This window comes from Chiloscyllium plagiosum, unplaced genomic scaffold (genome assembly GCF_037043375.1).
Source record: "Chiloscyllium plagiosum isolate Xiang-an unplaced genomic scaffold, Cpla_swu_hap1 HiC_scaffold_13, whole genome shotgun sequence".
Lineage (NCBI taxonomy): Eukaryota > Metazoa > Chordata > Chondrichthyes > Orectolobiformes > Hemiscylliidae > Chiloscyllium > Chiloscyllium plagiosum.
In genome coordinates this window covers 62,552,357-62,573,478 of record NW_028270151.1, presented here as the reverse complement: position 1 = coordinate 62,573,478, position 21,122 = coordinate 62,552,357, and the positions used below count along the sequence as shown (strand labels likewise).

The 21,122-nt window shown below is 43.3% G+C and overlaps 1 protein-coding gene and 1 pseudogene across 3 annotated transcripts in view; both read left to right on the top strand.

The window, feature by feature from the left end:
- LOC122555874 (guanylate cyclase soluble subunit beta-2-like) overlaps nucleotides 1-21,122 on the top strand; it is a 75,064-nt gene that overhangs the window by 38,555 nt on the left and 15,387 nt on the right. For all 3 annotated transcript variants that reach the window (XM_043702098.2, XM_043702097.2, XM_087993672.1), the window contains exons 7-9: nucleotides 1,772-1,874; nucleotides 2,206-2,309; nucleotides 12,303-12,519. In XM_043702098.2, coding sequence (XP_043558033.1) covers nucleotides 1,772-1,874; nucleotides 2,206-2,309; nucleotides 12,303-12,519 — 424 coding nt within the window. The remainder of the gene's footprint in view (nucleotides 1-1,771; nucleotides 1,875-2,205; nucleotides 2,310-12,302; nucleotides 12,520-21,122) is intronic.
- On the top strand, nucleotides 6,969-8,353 carry LOC148148323 (uncharacterized; annotated as a pseudogene).

The window sequence follows — 21,122 nt, the reverse complement described above, 5'->3', positions numbered from 1 at the left end:
ATTTCTGAACTCATTGGTGCTGTCACTCAGCTGTCATTTGTATATGTGCCACTAACATCCCCACCTTCCGAGCATCCCCCCCCACCCCACCCCCCATCTTAACATGACTAATAACAGTTACACATTCAGCTCTGTAGGCTCAAAGCTCTATTATTTGCTTCCCAAAGTTTCTGCCTCTCTAATTACTTTTCCTTTTTAAAATATATCTGTTTAAGCAAGGACTTGCCCCCTGCTGCAAGTATAGCCTCCATTTACTCACCATCCATTTTTGCTTATGCTTCTGTGAATTCATTATCCCTTGACATTGTATGGAATTGACATTGCAGCATCCTCCACTATCAATAACACGCCAGTTCCAATTAATCAGAAACTGAACCGGATTAGCCATATTAATACTGTGGCTGGAAGAGCGGGTCAGGGTCTATGAACTCTGGAATAAGTAACTCACCTGACTCCCGATTGTCTGTTCACCATCTACATATCAGGAGTGTGATGGGAAGCAATTCATGTTCAAGTGCAACAAGATCCGGACAAAATCCAGGCTTGTGATGACAAGTGGCAGGTAATATTCACACCACACAAATGCCAGACAATGACCATCTCCAATAAGAGACAATCTAAGCACTGCCCCTTGACATTGGATGGTGTTACCAATACTGAGTTCCTCCTTTATCACCATTCCAGGGTTACCAGTGAAAGAAATACATCTGGACTTGCTGTATAAATACAACGGCTACAAGAGCAGGTCAGAGGCTAGGAATACCATGGTGTAATTCACCTCCTCACTCCCAAACTTCTGTCCACCATTCACAACAAACAAGTCAGGAGCGTTTTGGAATACTCCCCACTTTCCTGAATGGAAGCATCTCCAAAAACATTCAGCAAGTTTGACATCATCCAGAACAAAGCAGTTGCTTGATTGAGACCACATCCACAAACATCCACTCCATCCACCACTGACACTCAGTAGCAGCATTCCATACTATCTACAAGATGCACTGCAGAAATTCACCAAAGATCCTCAGACAGCAGCCTCCAAACCCATGACTATGTCAATCAAAAAGGACAAGGCAGCAGATACATGGGATTAACTCCATCAGCAAGTTTCCTTTCAAGCCACTCACCATCCTTACTTGGAAATATATCACCATTCTTTCACTGTTTCTGGGTAAAGAATCATAGAATTCCCTCTGTATGGGCATTCTTGATCTACCTACAGCATGTGGACTGCAACAGTTCAAAAAGGTAGCTCATCACCATCTTCTTAAAGGCAGCTAGGGATGGGCAATAAATCCTGGCCAACCAATAAGGCCACATCCCATGAGTGAATTTTAAAAATCTCACAATCACTATTGTCTAAAGATCAAGGGAAACAGATGTGTGGGAATACTACCAGCTCCAATTATCCCTCAAAACCAGTAACCATCCTGACTTGGATATATATTGCCACCCCTTAAGTGTTGCTGGGTCAAAATCTTAGAACTTCGTCCATAGTGGCTTTGTGAGTCTACCTACAGTATATGACTCCAGCAGTTCAAGGCTGCTCACTATCATCTTCTCAGGTGCATCTACGGATGGGCAATAAATGCTGTCCAAGCCAGGGATGTTCACATCTCAGGAATGAATAAGAAAGTTACATTTATATTTATTTTTACATTGTCAGTATTATACAAATGTAAAACTTGTTGGTCTCAATGTGATACCATCTAACATTATAAGAATGCATAAGTGAGCATTTTAATTAGACATTCCATAAAATCCTGTGTTTCAGGACTTGGAAAGAGCAATGGCCAAGATGAAAAGCAAAGTGTCTGGATCCCCTGTCAGGAAAAACCACTGGGAAACAGTCCGTGGGATTGTCAAATTGGGAAAAGGTAACCACTGTGACATTTCGAAAATTAGTTCAGCTGATATAAAATCACAAGATGACTCAAACCTTGCCTTGTGTCACTCACTGTTTTCTATGTGTCAGAAAGCTTTTTTATAAAGTATGAGACAGAGTGACAACTCCTATTTAGATGGAAGTCAAATCCCTCTCTAAAAGAAGCACACAGCTCTCTGGCTGATAATTTTGTGAAGTGCCTAAATGGCTTAGGTAATTTTGTAACCCTATAATTTTAAATTCAAGTGTCTGCTCATTGAATCTTACATGAGGCATGAATGTAAAGTTGTGGAATTCATGTTATATTTTGGGTGTTTTCATAGGCAAATTATTAAGAGGCTTTGAACCAGTCTATCCTGAGAGATTGTGGGTTGATGTAAAAACATTTTGCAATTCTTTTCCTTTTCACGTTGTCTTCAATGAAGAGGTGAGTCTTTTGTCTCTTTGCTCTTTGAAAAGTGTACCAAGCTCTGTGTAAATGGTGACTGAAATGTATTTTTCACTCAGATCTTACTTTTCTGTCCGAAAGCCATGGCTTCTTGCTGTGATAGATCCCATATGTGTTCAGTACCATCCTAAAACTTGCCTAAGTATCTATTATTCATATCCAAGTCTTGTTAGCAAATGCTGACACCTATTTGACTGCAACAGCAGAATTCAAAACATTACTCATGTGCAAACCACTGGACAGCAAATGAGATCAAAAGATAATAAAGACAGAGGAAATAAGCTACAAGAGCAAACTAATGAGGAATATAAAAACTGGCAATAAGAATAAGTTATATGTTTAATATATTTAAATATATAAAAAGAAAGAGGTCAAAGTGAACGTTGGCACCTTAGAAATGAGAGTTTTTGGTTATAAGGAAATGGCAGAGCTGTTAACCAGATACTTTACTCCAGTCTTTACAGTGGACATCCCATTAATACTAAATAATGCAGGGGAGGAATTAAGTCTCATCACCATCACTATAGATTTATTATTAGGCAAACTAATGGGGCTAAAGGCAAATAAGTCCTCTAGCCCTGATGGCTTGCATCTTAGGATCCTAAAAGAGGTAGCTACAGAGACAGTGGATGTACGAGTTGTAGTTTTTCAAATATCATTTTCTGGAGAAGTACCAGATGATTGGAAAACTGCTAATGTGGCACCCTTATTCAAGAAAGGAGGGAGGCAAAAAAACAGGTAACTTTAGGTTAATTAGCCTAATATCTATTGTTGGAAAAGTATTAGAATCCATTATAAAGGAAGTAATAGCAAAACATTTCAAAAATCAAAATCTAATCAAGCAAAGTCAAAGAGCTGGTGTCTGTAGCAAATCCTGAGGGTGCTGGACCTGGCAGCTAAACACTAACATGTCCATGGAGGCAGCCAGACAGTTGCATGATTCACTGCAGCTTTTGGCAGGGGAGATACCAGGATCAAGAGTGGAGCTTCGAGTCATCAGAGCTAGTGAAGATCATCGCTAGATCGTGATTGGACATTGGAGGATCGTTTGGTTGTGCTGACTTGCTCTTGGTGGATCTTTATGCTGGCTTCGGCCTAACGCCAATTCAGGTACCAGCCAACCTCAGAGCTATGGCATCAGCAGCTGCCTGCAGCCCAGGCCAGGGCATTCGCAACACTGTCCGAGTGACTCTGAAGAAAGTGGAGGATCGTACATCTGTCGATCGGACGGTGTTTGTCAAGAAGGTTCTGCTGGAGTGCTGCGGGTTTGAAGCAGCAGACATGCACTGCCTGCAGGATTTCCCTGGGGCAGGCTATTTCGATGTGACCTTCAGGAGTGTGAAGCAGTGCGAGCAGCTCCTGAAGGTCTTCAAGGAAAAGGAAGGGGAGCCTCTGTTCTCCATTTCAGTGGTCCCGTTGTGTGTGCTTCCTGCACAGAGGAGTCGGGCGGGTGGTTACGATTCATATGTACAACCCCCAAGTCCCAGCAGCTGACATCCTGACCTTCCTGAGAAGGTACGTCCAGGTTGAGGGAGAAAGCCCGATGTGGTCGACCCTTGCGGGATCTGGACCAGCAAGCGACAGGTCAGGGTAACCCTGAGGGTCGATCCAGTGGGAACATCCTCCACCCACCCTCCAGCTTTGCAATCAGAGGGAGCAGAGGATACTTGATGTACACAGGGCAGTCGAAAGTGTGCCAAACCTGCGAGAGGTCAGGTCACATGGCAGCGGACTGTATGGTCACTATCTGTTGGAACTGCAAGAAGGAGGGGCACCCAACCAAGGAATGCAAAGAGGCCAAGAATTGTAATCTGTGCAGAGAGGCGGGCCACATGTACAAAGCCTGCCCAAGATGAGGGGCCGGCACCTATGCACAGATGGCCGGAGGTGGCAATGCGAACCGTGGACCACAAAAGGCCAGCAAGGTACCGCAAACCAGCAGGAGAATGGTGTCTGGGGGCACCCAGAGGGATGGAGTGGAGCAGACGGCAACCAGCGGGGAGGTGCAGCAGCCAATCCAAGCTCCCACAGGACAGACGGAGGAAGTGGAGGAGGAGCAAACCAAGGAAGCAGAGGACTGGATTCTTGTAAAAACCAGGAAGAGGAAACTTGGCCAGGCCCCCAAAGCCACCTAGCAAAGGGGAAATGACACCTGCATGAGGAGGATACAGCCAGCTCTTCAGATGGTGAGGACGGGCGTAAGGAGGGTTGTCACCAGAGGAAGAGACAGAGTGCCGCGGGGAGAAAGGAGGGCAGCACCGCCCAAGCAGGAAAAGACGATCCCTCTGAGGGATCTGGTAAAGACCACCTCCCACCCAGTGAGGACCAGGGGGTACCCACCTCCCCACAGCTCCAGGTAACTGGGAGCAGCGACCCTCTGATAGCCCCGCTGTCAGACAGAGAACGGGACTGTGTGAACCCTGGTCCCGACCCAAAGACACCAGAGCAGGGAAATCCCCTGCAGCGTGGAGCCGGACAGCTACCTCAGCCCTGCGAGTGTCCAGCAGTTCACGTTCACCACAGGAATGCAGATAGCTACCCCAAAGAGGCAGGGCCAACAGCAAATGGACACTGGTAGTCTCATAAACTGTTGAAATGAGGATACAAATTGCCAGTTTAAATGTGTGTAGCATTAAATCTGCTACCCGATGTGTCTCTACACTGGCCTTCCTGGCCAATGTTAAAGCCGATGTCCTGTTTCTGCAGGAGTGTGGGATACCGCACCTCAGCAGCTACAGGTGATGGTTGAGCTTGTGGGCCCATGGGCCATCAGTTTGGTCGGGGGGCAACGATAGCCGTGCCTCCGGCCTGGGTATCCTGTTGCGAGGAGGCAACTTCACCATCTCCGAGGTTAAGGAGGTGGTGGGCGGGCGCCTCCTCGTCACTGACATCATGTACAGAAACGCTCCCCTGAGACTGATTAATGTGTATGCCCCAGTGGGTAAGAGTGAATGGTTGGCCGTCCTGCAGCAGCTTCCACTGTTGCTGTCTACGTCCAGGCGGGTCATTCTGGCCGGAGACTTCAACTGTATCATTGATGCAGATGGACGATCCGGTGGGGGGGGACAGTAAACTGGACGCCACTTCCAGAGCCCTGATGGACACCGTCAAAGATGCCAAGCTGCACGATGTCTTCAGCACCCCTGCAGACTGAGCGCAGCGTAGATACACCTGGTCATGGGCAGACGGGTCTATCTGCTTAAGGATAGATTACCTGTTTGTGTCCCGAACGCTCTCGGTCAGATCCACCGACATCAAGCCGATGTTCTTCTCTGACCATTGCCTCCTGCTGGCCGACTGTCACCTACAGGACGAGCAGCGGGCTAGTAAGGGAACGTGGAAATTGAACACCAAGCTGTTGACCCCGGGAAACATTGAGGAGCTCAAGAGGGATTGCGCAGGTTGGAGAACCGTGAAGCCCCTGTTTGAGTCTCCAGAGGACTGGTGGGAAACAGTAAAAGGGAACATCAAGAGGTTCTTCATCCTCAAAGGTGTTCATGAGGCGAGAGAGAAGCGGGGAAAACTGTCCCAACTCCAGGAAAGTATGCAGAACCTGCTCCTGCTGCAGACGATGGGGGTCGACGTCATGGAGGACCTCCAGGAGGTGAACAGCCAGCAAGTCTCGCTCTTTGCTTCGGAGGCCTCCAAGATTATCCAGGGTCCGCTCGGTGGAGCAGGACGAGACGTGCTCACGTTTCTTCTTCCAGAAGGTGCACAAAGAGAGCTCCGTGCTCAGCAACCTGAAGGAAGAAGATGGCTCGGTAACATCATCTCAGGCTAACATCATGAGGATCAGCAAATACTTCTATGCCAGTCTGTATGACTCGAAGCCAACCGACAGCACGGCCTCCCAGTCATTCCTGTCCTCTATCATGGAGGTCTTAGACAACAGAACACGGGAGAGGCTGGACCAGCCGCTATCTCTGGATGAGCTGACCAAGGCCCTCCAGTCCTTCGAAAAGAATAAAATTCCCGGAAGCGGCGGCTTACCGGTCAAGCTCTATTCTGCTCTGTGGGACTTGATTGGCCAGGACCTGCTGGAGGTATGTCAGTATGCTTCGGGCAGGTACCGTGAGTGAATCCATGAGGAAAGGCATCATCACCCTCATCTACAAGCGGAAGGGGGAGAGGGAGGAAATCAGAAATTGGAGACCAATCTCACCATTAAATGCAGATTACAAAATCTTGGCAAAGGTCATTGCCAACGGGTCAGGCCAGCTCTGGGATCAGTGGTCCACCCTGACCAAACCTGTGCTATACCGGGCAGGAAGATCGCTGAGAGTCTTGCAGCCCTCAGGGATACGATCGCCTATGTGCAGGACAGAGGGTTGGACACCTGTCTCATCAGCCTGGACCAAAAGAAAGCCTTTGACAGGATACCACACACGTTTATGAGAGATATTCTCTCCAAAATGGGCTTTGGGGAGGGAATCTGTAATTGGATTAGACTGCCCTACACCAAAATTGTCAGTGCAGTCTCAATCAATGGGTGGGAATCAGATAGCTTCCCAGTCAGATCTGGAGTCAGGCAGGGCTGCCCTCTCTCTCCTGCCTTGTTTGTGTGCTGCATAGATGCCTTTGCCGAGTCCATCAGGAAGGATGCAAGCCTGCAGGTGAAGGCCTCCCTATACATGGATGATGTTGCCGTTTTCTGCTCGGATCTGCTGTCCCTGTGCAGACCCATGTGCATATGTGATCAGGTCGAACGGGCCTTGGGGGCCAAGGTAAACCAAGGCAAGAGCGAGGCCATGCTCTTCGGGAACTGGGCCGACCAATCCTTCATCCTCTTCACTGTCAGGAATGACCACCTGAAGGTGCTGGGTATTTGGTTCGGAGGGGCTGGGGCGTATGTCAAGCCTTGGGGGGAGCATATCAAGAAAGTGAGGCAGAAACTGGGCAGATGGAAGCTACGGTCGCTCTCCATCGCGGGTAAAAATCTGGTCATCAGGTGTGAGGCACTGTCAGTGTTGTTATATGTGGCACAGGTCTGGCCTATTCCCAGAACTTGTGCCGTCGCAGTCACCTGGGTCATCTTCCATTTTGCATGGAGATCAAAGATGGCCAGGGTCCGAAGGGACTTGATGTATAAAGCTCTGGCCAACAGGGGAAAAAACACACCAAATGCCACCCTCACCCTGATGGCCACCTTGTGTTTGGCTGCATCAAGCTGTGCGTGGATCCCCAGTATGCAAACACAAAGTGTCACTATGTACTGAGGTTCTACTTGTCCCCGGTGTTGCGCAAGATGGGCCTGGCCTCACTGCCGCGGAACGCTCCAAGTAGTTGGACTGTTCCGTATCACCTGTCCTTCGTGGAGAAGTTTATGAAGAAAAACACCTTTGACCACAAGTCCATCAGGAAGTGGTCAGCACAGAGTGTCCTTGAGACCCTTCGGGAAAAGGAGAGGGCGGATCCTGTCAAGCGGTTCCCTGGACAGACTGTCAAAGCCATTTGGCAGAATGCCTCATCGCCAGAACTCTCCGACAAGCACCAAGACATGGCCTTGGCTGGTGGTGAGAAGGGCGCTGCCTGTGGGATCCATTATGCAGACCTGGACTCTCTGTAGCACGCTGCCCTTGAAGCAGCTGTGGAGGGGACAAGACTGTCACACACCTCCTTCTGGAATGTGCCTACGCAAAGGAAGTTTGGAGAGGAAAGCAGTGGTGTTTGTCGAGGTCCGTCCCAAGCAGCACCGTGACGCGGGACTCCGTGCTCTACGGCCTGTTCCCCGGGACGCACACCGAGACGAACATCAACTGTGCCTGGAGGATCATCAATTCGGTGAAAGATGCTCTTTGGTCTGTCCGAAACCTGTTGATCTTCCAGCTGAAGGAGCTGATCCCGACTGAGTGTTGCAGACTGGCACATTCCAAGGTCCAGGACTATGTGTTGAGGGACACGCTGAAGCTTGGGGCAGCTGCCGCCAAGGCGCAGTGGGGAAAGATCACCGTGTAATGTCTGCCTGCCAAAGAAGAACAGGGGGCCCATGCAGTAAGTGGGCTCCGCTGACGCCCCAGCTAAATATATGGATGAATATATTTTAATATAAACGTACAGACCTGTATATATGAATGATTACTCAATCTCTGTATGCAAAGAAATGAAATGTTTACGTATGTATGGCATGACCAATTGTACAGATCATCAAAATATTTTTATTATTAAAGTATATTTTTGAGATTAAAAAAAAATCACTGCAGCATTTGGGCAAGGAGGGCCATTGTGTCCCATATGTCTGTCTTGTCTGCTGCTGTTGCTTCTCCCTGTGCATGTGAACAAAGACCCTGATTGTTGACCCCAACAGGGTGCTCTCCTGCTTATGCTGAGCATATGCCTGGTCTCTGACAGTGCACTCTGTGGCAGCAGCCTGGGGTGTTTCTGCCACCCAGATTGTGTCCCATCAAGCTCTATCCTGCCGGTTCCCACTGAGGCATCAGTATCTGGGCAGGGAGCAGCCTTGCCAATGCTTCCTTTGTGGCCTGTGTATTCTAGTGATCAGAGGTTGAGGATGGAACTTCGGTGGAGCCAGCATTTCTCTTCAGAGGTTGAGGGCAGACTTTCAAAACCTGTAAAGTAAGAGAGAGAAGGTATCAGGGCCAGTAGTTAGAAATGGCATCCAATAATTGACGGTGACAGCGGGTTTAATAGGAGAGTGGCAGTGGCATACAGAATGGTACTTACTTGTTTGGCGGGACATGGAGGTTTCTGCATCCCTGCAGGAGTGGTCTCCATCTTCTCCTGCAAAAGCCATAATTCTCTCCTCATAGGGGGTGAGGAGCCTGATATCATTCACGCCTCCACCTATCCAGACAGTCTTCATCCTGTTATGGGCTGTTGTCTCTTGTAATGAGTAAAACGGGGTGAATAAGTGAGATTGCAGTAGGAGGCATGGCTATTGGTACACGTGCATTTAGGAGAATTGTGTGGAGGTGTTCCTTGGAACCAAGGAGGCAAATCAGAGGGCATGTGAAATTAGTGTTTTGGGAGGCTAGAGGGGAGAACAAGTGATGGAAGATATTGCAGACAATAGTGTGAATGGCACAGCAAGTGTCTTGGTTGGATGTAGATACCGTGGCAGATATAGAGACAGTGTGAGATGACAGAGAAAGGAGTACCCTGGCAGAGTGGAGAAGTCATTGAGGTTTTTATGGCACTGCTAACCATTCCATCACAGCCTGGAGATGGCAGTGACTCAAGTGGTGGCCTTCGACAATGCTGGCAGGATCTGGTGGTGTGGCCCCCACTGCTGGTCCTCCAGCAAGAGACTGACCCACCCCAGCACCATGCTGACCTGCTTAATCATATTCAATATTTCTAAATGCTCTGCTATTACTTCCTTATAACAGACCCTAACATTTTCCCAGTAACAGAGGTTATCTGGCCTACAGTTACTTGAATTTTTTTGCCTCCTTCCCTTTTCAAATAAAAGTGATACATTTTGCTGTGAATGCTATTTAAATGGATTTCCAGAACACACCCAATAAAATCCCTCCAAAGAGAATTTTAGCTAATATTGAAACCATGCAATTTAAGGTGAGGTTTGGAAATGGATGAAATGGCAGGAGACAGGGATTAGCAAGAGGTATCCTACAATTGAGGTCTCACTTATTCACTGTATTTCTTAACAACTTCAATTATGTTCTAGAAAAACGCCAAAGCAAACTTACTGATAGGGAGCATTGTTGTAGGTGGCAGCATAAAATTACAAAGAGATATTAATAGATTAAATTATTGAATAAAACTGTGCCAAGTAGATTTCAGTCAAGGCAAACTTAGTTATATTCACGAGAGAACAAGGTACCTCATATATAGTGTAAAAACTACAAAAGAAGGTCCAAACAGACTCAGCGGTCCAAGTAAATGAATTCTGTATAAGTACAGAAGATAATCAAAGAAGTTAATAGAATACTGGTCTTTAAATCTATAGGATGAAAATAGAATGGAAAAGATGAAAATTTCAGCTATACAAGGCCCTGGTTAGACCACAGGGAGAAAATGAGGACTGCTGATGCTGGAGATAATTTTCGAGAGTGTGGCACTAGAAAAGCACAGCAGGTCAGGCAACATCCAAGGAGCAGGAGAATAGTTGAGAGGTCCATTCAAAAGCCTGAGCCCTGACGGAGATCAGCAAGTTTTGGTGGTAATCTGACCACACAGTCAAGGTCCTCACCCCAGCAGAATGCCAATGAAAATAGGAACAGGCTCTTTCCTGATCACGTAACGACCATAAGATACAGGCATAAGCCCTTCATCAGGAATGACTGGTTAGACCACACCCAAAGACAGTAGTGCCTACCACACCTGAAGAAGAAATTATTGGCCTGGGAGATAGTGCTTACTAAGTTTCTCATAATAATACCTGAACTCTAAAGATTACATTTGAAGGCAACACTACACAAATGGTGGTTTTATTTCCTGGAACTTAGAAGGGCCAATGATTATTTGATTAATGTTTTCAAGGTATTAAGATATAAGGTCAATCAAGCGAAACTGTTTTGGCTGCCGAAACAGCCTAGGACGAGAGGCCAGAGTCTGAAAGTTAGACCAGACCTTGAAGAATTGAAAATAGGAAATACTTCTAACAGTTGATAAAAGTTTGAAATTGTGTTTTTCAATTGGCAATTAATGTTAACAAGTTGGCAACCTTGAGGTCCTTAGCAACTTATTTATGGCTCCCAATCTTTATTGGCTAGTTCCTATTTTCATGAAAAGAGAATAGAAATATTAAGTTGAGGAAATGTCGACTAGAAAGTAACACAGTTTTCCTATGGAATCAAATCACAACCAATTTCATGGTTTCAAATGATTTTCTTAATAAACATAAACTTATCAGCCCTAGATTTCCAGGATCAGGTTTCACAGTTGTGGCCTTAATGTTTCTAATGTAACTGAAAATAATAAATTATTCTGAATGTTATTTAAGCTGTTTTTATATATCAGAATCAGTGTGCTGGAATTTTGTCTTTCTTCTGAATATTTTAAGCATAAATTCTGTTTTAAAGATGAATTTACCAACAAATCTAAGACCAGCATATTTCATACATAACAAAAATGATTATAAAAACATGGAGACAAGACATTTTTCTCCTTGTTGTAAGTGAATTTCTTATTGATGTTTCATTCCAAGTAAAAAGTCAATGCTATGCTAATGTTAGTCTTTTGTGGCTCCAAGCAATTTATATTTTAGGCTAATTTCTTTTAAAAATAACCGGCTTTTCAGCTGACCCATATGCTAGATCAATTGCAGGTATTCAGAATAATCAATTTTTATAGGACATGAGACAAAGGGTGGGTAGATATAATTTGGTTGCAGTGATCTACTTCTTTCCTGAATTCCTATAATCCAGCTTCTCCTGGGAAAATGAAATCAAAATTTCAAACATTCTTACCCTATGAAGAGAGGTTTAATTCACCTGCTTCATCAGTGTTCTATTATTATGCACAAATGGTGTTGTGTGCTTTCCAAATTTGATACTTTTGATGATTTTGAATTACAAAGTTTTATTAGCATATATTGAAATAGTGGATGTAATACCACAAAAAGTAATTGTCTTGTTATTAGATTAATTAGTTCAATTGTTGCCATTGTATTTCTGTATGATTTCAGACAATTAAATCCTTAAATTGTGATAAGAATTTTTTATTGAAGGAGAAGTTAAACCTTAAGAAACATTCTAGGCAAACCAGTCTCATTTCATAATAGTGTATAGAGTCCAAATTCCAATCCAAGTTTTGGGTTGACACTAAAACGAATTAGAAGCCACTATGTTTTAACATTAAACATGCAGGGTCCATCAGAAATTAATACTGTATATAATTTGAAAACTGATAAATGGCTTTTGAAAAAGTAACAATTATCAACTCCATATAACTGAACAAAGGTAAATGTCTTATCTTTCAATATTATGCATTGCAAGTTAATGATTCAGTTTATTTATGTTTTATGCTAAACACTTGTGTTCGACTTTTAAGCTTAGGGTAAAACAAGCAGGGATAAATATACAGAAACTGGTCCCAGGACTTCAAACAATGGACATCCGACTTGATGAATACTTCAACATTGTTCACCCGGAAGTAACATTCAAAATATCAAGTGTGCGGAAATTTATTAATAGCTTATTTGTGTTAAGAACAAAACGGGAAATGATGCCAGAATCATGGAAGCATCGTCCAATGTTGGAACTAAGAGGTGTGTTAAAAAATGCGAGGCAACTTCTAAAATATATAAGGCAAAATGATTCCTTGTCATTGTTATTTCTTCAACTGCCTGGCTTTATGGGATACCCTTGATCAATTCCATTCTTACCTACTCAAACACAGTCAATACTCCTTTATAAATTACTCCATTTTATGAAGTCTCAAACCAGTCAGCAGAATGTTCTTAATGTTTCATTTTAAAAATGTTTTGAATAATTAACAGTAAACGTTTTATGTTTTTATTTTGTTCAATTTGCGCTAATGACCACATCAGAGTAGTGACTTTCAGGAGCTAATGAAGACCTAACAGTGAGCACTGATCTAATTGCCATTCAAAGAATTAGTTAAAAATCCATAGCTGATTAGTTAAAAATCCATTGGTTTTGAGCACACAAGCTGTGGCCTGCCACAGTGAGATCCATACCCTTCTACCCTTCCCTTTAGTATGTCTCAACAAAAAAAAAATCAGAAACCAACCAAACAGAAGGAAGAAAGGAAAAACAACTCTTTGCATACTTTCATGCTTTGGCATTTTTTCAAAGATAACTAACTTGAATTCAAAAATAAGAAATACTCCTGAAAAGTCAAATGCATTATATTTCTAAATCAAAAGTGGAAAATAATATCAGTTCTTTCTTCATCAGTTGCACAAACACATCAAGAAGACTAAAGTTCTCTCGGCAGAACTTCCTACCTCACCCATGGTCTCAGTCTATCCCAAACTGCTCATAATTTCTGCACCCCCTTCAACTTTGAATTTAGCTTTGAACTTCACATCCTAGTAATTATCAAGATCACCTCTACAACATTACCTGTCTTCATCTTTACTTCAGCCTTCCGCTACGAAAATCTGAAACCCTTATGCCTTTGTGAATCAAATTTTGTCGCATTCTCCTTATTGATTCTCCATTCAACACATTCCAATAGTGTTGTACATATCCTCCCCTGCACCCAAATCCATCTGACTATCTCCCTACTCTTGCTGGTGATATGGCCCTCTGATGTATGTTTTAAATTCAAATTCCTTGTTCATAACTCCTCCCATGAGCTTCCTAAGAGCATTAGGCCAGTCAGGCATTACTGGAATATGCATGAGTGATTAATTATACACTATTTGCAAGATCTTTGTCCCCTGGCTTAACCAACTGTATCCCTTTGTAGTCTCTTCATGCCTTCTTCATAACTCACTTCCCCACCTATTCCTATGTCTTCAGCAAATTTAGCGTCTAAACCTTTCATCACTTCATCCAAGTCAATTGTAACAAGAAATAACCCCAGTACTGATCCCTGTCTTGCATCACTCATTACATGTTGCCAGCCAGAAAATGCCCCTACTAATACCAACTCATCTTTCCTTTCTATTTCTTCTTTTCGCTCTTCCTCCCTCATCCTTCTCTTCCTTCTTCTGTTTCTGAGCTACACCATGTAACCTTTGTGGCAAAAAGTGTTTTCTCATAACAGTAAGGCAGAACTGGATATCATAGTCTGAGAAGCCTCCAAGCAGTAGAACGGTTCCCCGAGCTTCACAATAGTCTGTTGTATTGTGCCTGTTATTGTATATGTACTGAAAATGTGTTGCTGGAAAAGCGCAGCAGGTCAGGCAGCATCCAAGAAGCAGGAGAATCTTCAGGAATCCCTTCTTCAGGGCTCATGCCTGAAACGTCGATTCTCCTGCTCCTTGGATGCCTCCTGACCTGCTGCGCTTTTCCAGCAACACATTTTCAGCTCTGATCTCCAGCATCTGCAGTCCTTACTTTCTCCTCATTGTATATGTACTGGCCATTATCTTTGGGTTGTGGAGTAATGAACTATCTGTTATGCAAATAGCACTTATCATCTAGCAGCCTCTGTCCAATGCTGAGGGAATAGCATATTGATGCAGACTAAAAAGCATCACGTTTGCTGCACAGGATAGTGAGCATTCAGTAGCATGATGTGCTGACTGGAGTGCACACCAATGTTTCATTCAGGGGAGTTGGACCCTTCTTCAGCTGTAGAAACATCTCAGCATTTAAGTGAGGTGCCTGCAAAGCACATTTCCAGAACCCTGCACCCTGAGGAAGCCAGGTGTACATCCCACTTCCTTCAGCTGAGGCAATTCAACACAGACCTCATATGGCATAAAGAACATCCCTTATGCAGCAAGGGATGACAACTTTACAGACATTAGAGCTTTGGGCTGTTCTGGCGTGGAAAAGCCCAATGCAAGAGCATCATGGCTATAGTAACCTTTGCAGCCGCAGGTAATGCTGTTCTTGCCCATCTCTGTGGCTGCAGATCTGCATGCCAGAGGAGGCAGATTTCCAGGAGCATCCCTTCCTTTAAACTGAACTGATGCACACACTGCTCCCTGTTTACGCTGAGGTGAGAAAAGTGCTTTTGGAAGACACTAGCTGGGTAAAGATACATTCTCCACCTTCTCCCTCCTCTGAGCGGTCTCTGCTCAAACACTCTATTGAACCTAAGGCCAGGGTGAGGTGGGGATGGGGATAATTGTAACACCTATGACTCAGAGCATGTTGCATGACTGGAAGATTTAAAGTCATAATCAGTCCATGTGCAGCACCATTTCCTGTCAAATCACCAACTTTAAGCAATTCTGGACAGAATTTAATGAACACCTTACCAGAGAGCAGTTGATGATCCCTTTTGGGCTGGGTACCATGGGCTGGGTACCATGGGCAAGTCCTTCTTGCTGCTGAAACTATCTTTGGTTGTGTGAGTTTAACAAAAGGCATTAACTGGAGTAGCATAGTTGAAAATAGTGGCACTGACCTTGAATTAGTATTGCACTCTGCACAATCTACACTGCTTACATCCATGTATATTCTTAATGGACCATGCTATAGGTATGTGCACAGCTTTGGCTGCCATTTTACTTTTGATTGAAATAAGACCAACTCAGGCAAAGGCAGTAAGATTGGGCAGAGAAATATATCACTGAGTCTGTGATCATTTTCTGGCCAAGTAGTGATTTTCCAATCTCGCTTCCAGTGAACTTGCTGCCTCAAAGGGGTGGTCAGAACCAAACTAAAGTGGTAATAATTTAGTCACATCAAAAGTCTCATTTTCTGCCATTACTATCACAGATAAACTAATGCTAGTACAGTTTACTGACCAACTCTGAGCAGAGGAGTCACTTATTGGATGAATAATGGTACACTTGATCTAGCAGACCCTAGAAATTGTTTACAGTCTGTTCAAAAATTTTCATTGTCACCAGAGGCCTTTGTGGATTGTCACAAAGCTGGTTTCTTTTTTCTAAAAGCTATTCCTTTTCTCAAGGTCCTTGTTTTTTTTCAGAGGGGTAATAAACTGCTCTTCGTTCTGATTAGTCTGACTTGGTACAAAGATTAAAGGGTATTGAGAGGCCTTTTTGATTATATGTAAACAAATGAGACTTCAGGCCAAAGTGGTCATGTTTTAGAAGTGACCTGTATAATGAAAGGGAAGTGGTCAGCTCTCTAGCTGAGCAGTTTAGTTCGGTCCAGAACTGGATAGGAGTTCAACAGTGAGCTGTGTGGAACCAAACTCTTTCTGCCCTTCTAACCTCAACCTGTAAGCATCTGTTCCATTTCTAAACTGTGTTTCAAGACAGTTTGCTTATTGGGGTGTTGTGTATATTCGGGACAGCATAATTAGGTCTAGTTTGGATAGACTGAGTTCTGTAGGGGTTCTTTATTCTGTTCCTTGTGTTTCATTCTGTAATCATGTGAATACATTTTTGTCTATTTTTAAAACCTGGTAGTCAACCTAGCTACTTCACTCCAGGTAATTTTCACTGTACACTTGCTGAAACAAATTGCAAAGTTATGGTCTGGGCTGCCTGCTCAAGAATGTTTTGAGTGGTGTGGCCTAGTCCATCACAGACTGGGGGCTCTTTGGGGGATTTTAAACAGCAAGTGGTAGGTGCTAGTGTCTTTATTTCGGGTGTTGGTTTGGTTAGATAGACAAAGCTTGGGATAGTAATGGCTCTTAAAGTCATCAAAAGTTTTCTGGAAGTGGATGTGGTGACTTTGGAAGTTTTGCAAAAGGTGAATAAAACCAAGCTGCAGGAATTAGCAGAGAAGCTGTAATTGGAATTGCCTGCTTCTCTGAGGAAAGGAGAGATAATTACATCTGTAGCTCAAAATTTAAACTTGCTGGAGAAACCCTCAGAATCTATAAAGATGGCAAGAATTCAATTGCAAATGAAGCAGATGGAGTTAGAGGCATGAGATAAGGAAAGGGCAGCAGAAATGAAACAGTTTGAGTTACAAGTAGAAGAGAGGGAAAAAGAGAGAGCAACAGAACAGAAAGAAAAAGAGATAGCTCTTGAACTTCAAAAACTGACACTTAAAAAGGAAAGTCAGCTTAAAAGGCTGGCAATAAAGGCTGAAGGTAACCTTAGTGAGGAAGAGAGTGAGGATGAACAAGCCCCTGGTAGTCAGAAGCCTAGTGAGAAACCATTTAAGAATGTTTAAGCATTGCCTACATTTGATGAGAATGATGTAGAAGCCTTTTTCATCTCATTTGAAAAGGTTGCTAAACAAATGCAGTGACCAGTGGCAATGTGGGTTTTGTTGATCCAAATGAAACTTGTAGGTAGGGCTTGAGAGGTATTCACATCCCTATCAGAGGAGGTATCTGGAGAGTATGAGGAGGTGAAAAAAGCCATTTTAAGTGCATATGAGCTTGTACCAAAAGCCTTTCGGCAATGTTTCAGGAATCTAAGGAGGGACCCTGGTCAAATCTATACTGAGTTTGAAAGGATCAAACAGAGTAATTTCGATAGATGGATAAGAGCTTTAAAAATCGAGCAAAACTATGATGCCCTTAGAGAGGTAATTATTTTGGAGGAATTCAAACATTTACTGCCTGAAGTAGTGCAAACTCATAGAGTCATAGAGATGTACAGCACGGAAACAGACCCTTCGGTTCAACCCGTCCATGCCGACCAGATATTCTCAACCCAATCTAGTCCCACCTGCCAGCACCCAACCCATATCCTTTCATACCCTTCCTATTCATATGCCCATCCAGATGCCCTTTAAATGTTGCAGTTGTATGAGCCTCCACCACTTCCTCTGGCAGCTCATTTCATATACGTACCACCCTCTGTGTGAAAAACGTTGCCCCTTAGGTCTCTTTTACATCTTTCCCCTTTCAACCTAAACCTATGCCGTTCTGGACTTCTCCATCCCAGGGAAGAGACTTTGTCTATTTATCCAATCCATGCCCCTCATGATTTTATAAAAGAGCAGAGAGTTAAAACAGCAAGATTAGCAGCTGAAGTGGCTGATGGTTACGAGACACTCCATAAAACACGGTTTGGCTTCCAGAATCAATTTCAGTCCATGAAGGTTAGAAATTGGTGCAAAGAGAAATCCTCATGTGGAAAGGGAAAGGTAGATTTCAGTGAAGATCATAAGGATAACTTACCACAGAGTAAAAAATAAACCCTTGAGGGGGACAAAGAAGTTGAAAAGGTCTGGTGTTTCCATTGTAATAAAGTGGGCCACACAAAGGCACAGTGATGGTGGGCTAGGAGAAAGCCAGGGCATTTTGTTGGTCTAGTAACAAAAAAGCACAAGGGAAGTTAGACAACTGCCTCAGAGTGTACAAGATGATCAGAGGTTTGTTAAGGAGGAAGTGCCAGATCTGCTTAAAAATACATGCAAGGGTAAAGTTTATTCACAAGGGATATAGGATGCTTTCAGTCTGTAATGCTGAATGATGAGGAGATCTGTACTTCTCAGGGACTATTTCCAGAAAAGGTACTGGTAACAGGAATTCATGGTGAGACAAAAAGTGCTCAATTATGTAAAGTGAGGCTAGGGAGTCCAGAGAAGAGTAGAGAATTTGTGGTAGGAATACTGGACAAACTCTCAGCTCCAGGAATACAATTTGTTCTTGCAAATGATATAGCTGATTCACCGGTAGGCGTGCTGCCTACTCTAGTTGAAAAGCCAGTGGAGACACAGGCAACTGAAGAAATTAAGAATGTTTATTTAGGAATTTCCTCAGATTGTGTGGTCACAAGATCACAGTGGCACAAGTTAAAGCAGGAGAGATCAAAAGGCAGAAAGGAAAGGAAGCTGACGTAGCATTATCGAAGACCTTTTTTGATCAGATAAGTGGCACAGAGCAGGAGCAAATAAATAGGTAAACATGCAAGTATCTTTAGCTCTGCTACGCTGGTTGATTTACAGCAGAAAAGTGAGAACTTAATACAATTATATCAAAAAGGCATTTACAGAGAAGGAAAGTGAATGCATCCCTCTATTATTACTTAACAAATGATGTCTTAATGAGGAAATGGAGACCATCACATAGTCAAGCAGGTGAGAATGGGCAGAGATTCATCAAAATGTTTTACCAGTAGGGTATAGAAAGGAGGTGCTGTGAGTGGCGCATGACCTACCAATTGGAGGTCATTTAGGGGTGAGGAAAACACAGGCTAAAATACAAAGATGTTTTTATTGGCCTGGACTACACAAGGATGTCGTTGAATTTTGCCTGATGTGTCATATATATCAGCTAATCGGAAAACCACAGGCAGTAATAAAACCTGCACCTTTAATATCTATTCCAGAATTTGAGGAACCTTTCACAAGAGTCTTGACTGATTGTGTAGGTCCCCTACCTCAAACAAAAAGTATTTATTAACAATAATGGATGTGCCAACTAGATTTCCAGAGGCAATCCCATTATGCAACATTACAGCTAAATGGGTTGGAGAAGAATTACTTAAATGTTTTACAAGATATGGACTACCAATAGAGATCCAGTCAGATCAAGAATCAAACTTTACATCCAAGCTATTCAAGGAGGTTATGGATAACTTGGGAATAAAGCAATTCAAATCTACTGCGTACCATCCTGAATTGCAGGGAACACTAGAGAGATGGCATCAAACACTAAAGACCATGCTAAGGGCTTATGGCCAGAATTATCTAGATGATTGGGATAAGGCAATTCCATTTGTACTTTTTGCGATCAGAGATGCACCAAATGAATCGACCAAATTCAGTCCATTTGAATTAATCTTTGGGCATGAAGTAAGAAGACCATCAAAATTGATTAAGGAGAAATTAATAAGTCAGAATTCAGACATCACCCATTTGGACTATCTATCAAATTTTACAGAATGATTATATAGAGCTGGAGAGTTGAATAGACAGCCTTTAAAAGTATCACAACCCACAATGAAAGAGGAGGCAGATAAAAAAATCACGAATTCACAATTTTTGCAATTGGGGATAAGGTATTGGTGTTACTTCCAGTAACAGGTAAACCTTTAAAAGCAAGGTTTAGTGGATCATATCAAATTGAAAACAAATTGAGTGAGGGAAACTACTTGATAAGGACTCCAGACAGGAAGAAATCTCACAAAGTGTGTCACGTGAATATGCTCAAAAGGTACTTTGATAGGGAAGGAAAGCAAGAGAAGAAGGTGTTAATGATTACAGCACAGAAGGAAGAACCAAGTTCAGAGATTCTGAATTGGACATTCCTCAAATCAAATTGGACAATGAGGATGTTGTCAAAAATTAGGATAAATCTTTGGAATACCTTCCACAAGAAAATCAAAATGACCTAAAAGAGTTATTACTACCATATGGGGAGATATGCGAAAATTAACTGGGAAGTACTAACCTAAATGTGCATGATGTAGTTTTAGGAGATACTGTTCAGATATAGGAACATCCTTGCAGGCATAACCCTCTAAAGTTGGCACAGGCTCAGAAGGAGATAGAGTGCATGCTTCAAGATGGCATCGTTGAAGTGAGTTACAGTGACTGGAGCTCACCCATAGACAAAGTGCCAAAGCCAGATGGTACCCAACGGTTATGTATGGACTACCGCAAAGTCAACACCGTTACAAAGACTGATGCATATCCAATTCCACAGTTGGAGGACTGTGTTGAAAAAGTGGAACAAGCAACTTACCTTTCTAAGTTGGACTTGCTCAGAGGCTACTGGCAAGTACCTCTGTCAGAGACAGCAAAGGTGGTTTCGGCTTTCGTAACGTTAAATGGGCTATATCAGTTCAATGTCATGCCATTTGGTATGAAAAACACGTCAGCTACATTTCAGAGACTGAATAATAAGATCATTGCCAGACTACCCAACTGTGTGTGCATATTGATAACCTGGTGATTTTTAGTCACTCATGGAAGGAACATTTACAGCATTTATCAGACTTGTTTGATTGAATTCAGAAGGCAGGCTTGATGGTAAACCTAGTTAAAAGTGAATTTGCCAAAGCCCAAGTCACCTTCCTGGGCCATGTTATTGGACACGGACAAATGGCCCCACGTGAAAACAAAAGTAATTGGGGAATTTCCCACACAGTCAACGAAAAAGGCAGTACTACGGTTCCTGGGATTTAATGGATATTACCATAAGTTTGTGCCAAACGTTAGCAGTGTGGCTGCTCTACTCACCGAATTGTTAAAAAAAGGCAAGAAGTTTCAGTGGACAGCAGACTGTCAAAAAGCACTTGACAGCCTAAAAACTGTGTTAACCACTGTCCCAGTATTAGCCACACCCCTGATTACACAAAAACTTTCAAGGTGGCTATCGATGCCAGTGATGTGGGTGTTGGTACAG